At 27.4% G+C, this 6,366-nt stretch overlaps 2 protein-coding genes across 2 annotated transcripts; both read right to left on the bottom strand.

Moving 5' to 3' along the window:
* Window positions 1-1,288: 1,288 nt before the first annotated feature.
* Window positions 1,289-2,689, bottom strand: EIN_077940 (hypothetical protein; the record flags this gene model as incomplete). The annotated part of the gene is made up of 1 exon (XM_004182887.1): window positions 1,289-2,689. One exon carries the CDS (start codon window positions 2,687-2,689, stop codon window positions 1,289-1,291), a length of 1,401 nt encoding a protein of 466 aa, XP_004182935.1.
* A 719-nt stretch (window positions 2,690-3,408) lies between these two features.
* On the bottom strand, window positions 3,409-4,914 carry EIN_077930 (cell division protein kinase, putative; the record flags this gene model as incomplete). The annotated part of the gene is made up of 1 exon (XM_004182886.1): window positions 3,409-4,914. One exon carries the CDS (start codon window positions 4,912-4,914, stop codon window positions 3,409-3,411), a length of 1,506 nt encoding a protein of 501 aa, XP_004182934.1.
* Window positions 4,915-6,366: the final 1,452 nt, after the last annotated feature.

Genomic DNA, 6,366 nt, shown 5'->3' with positions numbered 1-6,366 from the left:
GTCATTGAATTGGGGTGTATATTGTTATAATAATATATTATATGGGTATAATTCAAAACAAATTGTTAATGGTGAATATTTTAAATATTTAAATTTTTTATTTAAAATTCAAAACATGTTATATCCAGATAAATTATTTAAATATGTATTTTGAGTACATGTCAAATAACAATCCACTTGCTTTTATCAATAGTACATCGTTTTGTTGAATATTAAATTAAAAACACTTCGAATGCTTCTTAATGATTATTATTTTGTAAAAAAATAAATTATTGTTATATAATAGAAACACAACATATCAAACAATTAAATGTTCATATTTATGTTATAAAAATTATTCAAAATAAAGATAATTGTGATGCATTACAATTTTACAGAAATAAACATTTTTAAAAACATAAATATTTAATGGTATAACAAATTGTTTTCTGTCTTTTTGTTTTCTGTGTGTTTCTTTTCTGAATAAATAATCATTTATTACTATAATTTACTTATGTATTTTTTGTTTGACACAAACAACAAACTATCACCATTAATTTAATTTACTATGTTTTAAAACTATTAAAAAAACATGGAGATTTGTTATGGCTTTTCAAAACTACAAGAAACTATACTTTCTATTCCTCATTATTTGAATGGTTTTCTTTTTTACCATCATTTTAGAATGTGTATAGTTTGGACGATTTTGTGGCTAGCCATTTTTTTATCACTACTGGCTGACAAATCCTAATTAATTTATTCAACGAATTAATAATAATAGTTCCAAACACAAATTCTGGCTGAAAATATTTAAAAAATAACACGGGCTAGCCACCAGTTGAATCCGGTTTGCAGCCCTGCTATTAATCTTTAAATTTTGTTGAATTAAAAATTGTTTTTTAATAAAAAATTAATTCCATTGATAATAAGATATTTCTACAAAATTTGCTAATTTAATACAAATAGAGACATTTTTCTGTTGGATTTACGACAAATAGACGTTTTTGACTGTACTTTTTATCACCAAAATATAAATTTTTTTAAATAAAAAAATTTCTTATAAATTTTATATGTTAAATTGGTTGAAATCTTTGTAGACAAGAAAAAGGGTTTTGGAAAATAATTCTCCTCAGCTATGCAAACCCGGGATTTTTAATTTCAAAAGAATTTATTTGTAAGGTAAGTCATAATTGAATTCATATTGTTTACCTGTTAAATTGGTTGAAATCAGTTCAAAGTTATTTAAATTTTTTAATAAAAATTGTTATTTGTACATTCTAATCAAAACAAATAATCTTTCAATATAAATTCATGCAATTTTACACCAATTTTTCGTATATGTATTACATGTAGTATTATTTTTATATTTCACAACGAGTTCTCCATGAAATCCGCACACTTCTTCAATTTCAAAGTCGGTATAAATTTTTATTAACGACTTTGGTGCAAAAACCCTTTCAAATTTTGTTTGTTTCAATTCCAACACTTTTAATTTAGAATTTCTGACATCCACAACTTTATTTTGTTGTTCGTCAATACTAAGTTTAGTGGTACTTTCTGGCAACACAATTTCTCCATTGCATTCGACATTTTCCAAATTAATTTCTCTTAATTTCGTGCACTTCATCCAATCGACTTTATTTGTTGTAGAAAGCATTTCCAATCCATCTCCCAACTCACTTTTAAGAATTCCATTGACTTTCAAAAAAGTGACGTTCTTCAAATTTGCTTCTATTGAGTATTTTCTGACAATAGACACTTCGAGTCTTCTCAGTGTTTCTGGCAGAATTAATTTCACGTCTTTATCTGCTTTAAAAAATGTGAGAGCTGTGAGCGTTGTGATTTTCTCAAAATTTGCAAAACTTGGAAAATTGATTTTTTTAATAATAAGTTCCATCAAATAGTACTTTAAAAAGTTCTGTTCGATTTGTGCCATATGAGTTGGTCGTTTCACACAGTCGTATAAATTGATGACTCCGGGGATGTCGGTAAACACACTTGACGCTATAATAATATTCTCCGCATCATTTGGGAGCTTACGGATGTTTACTGGTGTGTCCGTCACAAAGTAAAAAGTGGTGTTTTTGCATTTCACAAATAATTCAGAATTTAAGTTTAAAAGTCTCAGCGCGACGTCTCCGGTGTTAGCAGCACTTTGGTCAAACTCAAAACGAGACGGGGAATAACAATAAAAGTGAATTGTAAGGACTTTACTTGTCTCCAGTTGTCTAAAATTATAAAAATTGATGACATTTGTATCATCGTTGTAAGTGTTAACGTATGGTAATATATTAAAAGTGATGTGTTGAATATTAGGGAATAGTGTGATGTCAAATATGTTCTTTTTATTTGGCATGAGAGGAAGTATTGAAATGTCTTGTATTAAAGTCAACTTACGTATTTTCAATACTATTTCTTGTTGTTTCACTAATGTAAAATATTCAGAGACAGTAACTGTTATATCTAAAACACTTGCTATCTGGAAATAAGGAAGTCCTATTAAATATGTCGAACAAAGAGTCTCATGTTTAGTGTAAGTAAAATATTTTAATTCAGTTGAAAGTGTCTCTAATGAGTAATTGGGGTTTTTGCGGAGCATAGTGAAAGCCGTAACACAATCTTTAGATATTAAAACAAATTTTTGGAACGTTTTTAACGAATCTAAAAATAGAATGACGTTCATCAAATATACCTTTTCTAATTTCACCATTTTTGTGTTAAAAAGTTCTTTTGGTATTTTTAACAAATTTTTTTATTTTTTATATATTCACGAGTGAAGTTTATGTTTTTTTTTTCATGTGATACAATGATATTCAACAGTCAAATATTAATAAAATATCAAATTTATTAAATGATATAATATTGCAACAACTGTTGGGTGATTTCCATTATTCCGAATAAGTGAATGACTTTTTTAGTCTTTTTAAAAGTCGCCCACTTTTTTATTTATATTATAATTAATAATTATAATTAATTATACGCTATTCAAGATAGTTTCAAAAATGTATTAATATTAATTATTTGTTATAATAAATGTTATTATAATTGTAAATTTATATTCTTGAAAATGATTTTAGAAGATATATTTTTTTTGTTTAGTTTTATTATTATAATAATATTAAATTTGAATGGTTTATTTTTTTAATTCTTTTAATATAAAAAATTATAATTTAAATAGTATTTTTACTAAATATTTAAATTGCTACTTTAAAGATCACTAATATAAAAAAAACTACATTAAACTACTATAACAAATTAAGAAATAATTATTATTATATTAGTTAATATTATTAATAAATATATTAAAAATATAGTATTTATTATAATAAAAATATTATTATAATTAATAATAATAATTATTATTATTTATTTTAATAAAAACAATATAAAATTTATAATTTTCAGTGTTAATAAATAAAAAAAAGCGCCTCAATAAATTGTATCGATTTTTTCCTTTGGGCATGGTGTTGTTACTGAGCCGTCAAAATTTAATTGGTCCACAAGAGCAACCAGCGAATTCTTTTCAATAGTCTTTTGTTTAGTTTTGAGAGTGTACTTAATTTCATCACTTCCTTCTTGTTTACATTCAATTCTAATGTTTGTAGTTTTTCCATTAAATCTTTTAGTTAAAGTAATTGGATACACTGGGTCTGACTTAGAAAGTCGTATTAAAAACGTTCCATCGACCAGCCCCTCTATTTTTGAATACGCTTCGTCTCTTGTGTAATTTGGATAGAACCACTGCGCTTGCATAGCGTCATACATTCTCATCAAAACTTCTTTTTTCTTGTAAAATTTCCCGAAGACGGACATTAAGAAGACAAAGCGATTTAAAGTGACTTGTCCCGACTCCCCCAAATTCATTTCCACTAGTGACTTGTCGATTTTTGGAATATCAAAAGTCTTCTGTAAAGCTGCCACCAGCATTTCTGAAGTGATAACCTGTTCAACTTCTTTTCCTTTTATTGAGAAATTGTTCTTCCAAAACACAAAAGCGCTTTTGACTTTCATTTGGAGTTGTACAATAAAGTCATTCGTCATTTCTATGAGGGAATTGATGTCACATCTTCTTGAAGCCTTACTGGTCGCAGCCTCAACTATGGCTTCTGCTTCAATAGGAATCTGTTGTAAGTACTTTCCATACTTTTCTTTTACCTTTTCGACATTGCGTTTCCTTTCTATAAAAGTGTTTGGAAGTGTCAAATAAGCTATGTTTTTAGTCACCATTGATTTAAAAGTTTTTCTCGACATTTCCTCTTCATTATAAAACTCATTGAAAGGTTTCATCTCATATAACATCTCCCAAAAGATCACACCAAGTGCATAGATATCGACTTCCTTGCCTCGGGACTTCGAATTGAGTTCTAATAATTCGGGGGCACAGTACAATAAAGTCTCATTACTATCTTCTGAGAGTTTTTTTGAAATTTTTTCATCAGAAATGAAGTCACAAATTTTAACAACACCAGAAGGCGTCACTAAAACATTTTTCGGCTTTAAATTGTTGTGCGAGGCGTTAAAGTTGTTGTGGACCCATTGGATCCCTTTGCAGAGTTGAAGGAAGATGTTCGCTTTTCCTGTGAGACTCCAGTCAATATTTTGCATCTCTAGAGAAAGGTCAACACCATATATGAAATTGTCTAAGTTACAACCACATAACTCAGAAACAATACCAAAACTGTTATTGATGTCACAGACACCAATAACAGAGAGAACATTGGGATGGTGGACACTTCGAATAAAAGAAATCTCTGTTATACAAATGTTGACTTCATCACGAGATAACTCAGAAGAATAGATTTTTAAAGCGACTTGTTGACTGTTTAAAAACGCTTTATATACTGAACTGAATTTTGTGCGACCAAGCAAGTCTTTGGGTTGGTAGGTAATGTTGTCTGATTTAATTACCAACGAAGAACATATAGTAGAAAGCATTTCCTTAATGTTATTATAATAAAAATTATTATTTTTATTAAATAATTAATCTTTAAACTATTTTCAATATTAATGTGTTATATTGAGTTCCTTAATTTAAAATACATCAAAAATAATGTTTTATTCTTGAATTTCTGTTTTTGGATGTAAGTAATCGATTTAAGAAAATTACGTACAAAATAATATACTAATATATATATATATATAAACTGTTTCCCAAAAGTCGATAGTACCCCAAAATATTTTGGTCTATTTTTATCATAATGTTTTGGGAAAACTACGGAATCTATTTATATTTCAATATCAACTTTTTTCAAAAATTAAAACCATTAATTGTTGAAAATCTTAATTAAAAACACGTAAAAATAAGATACAATTTATGTAATAACACTTTTTTTCTCGAGCAACTTTTTTAAAGAAGCTGGCCAATGAATTTACCTTTTTCTTGAATACAAAGAGAAAATCTTTTTTCCATCGATTGCATTAAATTGTTAATTGTATCCATTGGTATCGATTCCCATTCTTTCTTCAGCACTCTAAACAAACTCTTTTTGTTTTTAAAATATTTTTTCTTTTTTCTAATTCTATTTTCAAGTATCGACCAAACGTTTTCAATTGGTGATAAATCCGGACTTGAAGGAGGCCACCCAGTCAATCTCACTTTATTGTTCTCCAAAAAATTCAATGTCGTTTTTCCTGTGTATGGCTTGGCACCATCTTGTTGGAAATAGACTATTTGTTTGTTGCGTTTTCGTCTAATATCATCAAACACTTTATTACTTTCAAGCATGTGTTGATAGCCAATTGCATTAAGTCTGTTGTCACATAGTAACAATTGTGATTTGTAACTATTTCCGATTGCTCCCCAAACCATCAATGAATCGTTGTGTTTTGGAAGTGTTAAAAACATTGATTTAAAAATCTTATTGTTCTTTTTAATAAGTAAAGTTTGATTTCCAATATTAAATGAATTTATTCTGTTATATCTCATTTTCCTGCTTTTGTGATACCAACAATTTCCATTATCAGAAAACAATCCAAATCTCGACTCATCACTTATAATAGCCTCTTTCCATTTTTTATAATTTTTCTTTAGTACCGCCTTTTTGCAAAAATTTAATCTTTTATTAATGTTAACTTTTGTTAAAAATGGAGATTTCTTTAGTTTGCCATATTTAAACCCGTTTATTTTTCTGTATCTTTGAATTGTTGATTTTGATACATTTATACATTTAGCCAAATCACAACACGTTGATTCTGGATTAATAGAAGTTTTTTTTGATCAAAGTTATTATTTTTTTGTTGTGTCATAATTGAAGGTCTGCCTATAGTTTTTGAAATTAACTCTTCATTGTTTTCAATTTTCTTTTTGTTATAAGAAACTCTGTTTGGTGATACATGAAGTGTTTTGGTAATAAAAGAAAATGATTTCCCTTCTCTTAATAAATTAAC

This window comes from Entamoeba invadens (assembly GCF_000330505.1).
Source record: "Entamoeba invadens IP1 unplaced genomic scaffold scaff_1105074725877, whole genome shotgun sequence".
NCBI lineage: Eukaryota > Evosea > Mastigamoebida > Endamoebidae > Entamoeba > Entamoeba invadens.
This window is presented reverse-complemented; position numbering and strand designations above follow the sequence as displayed.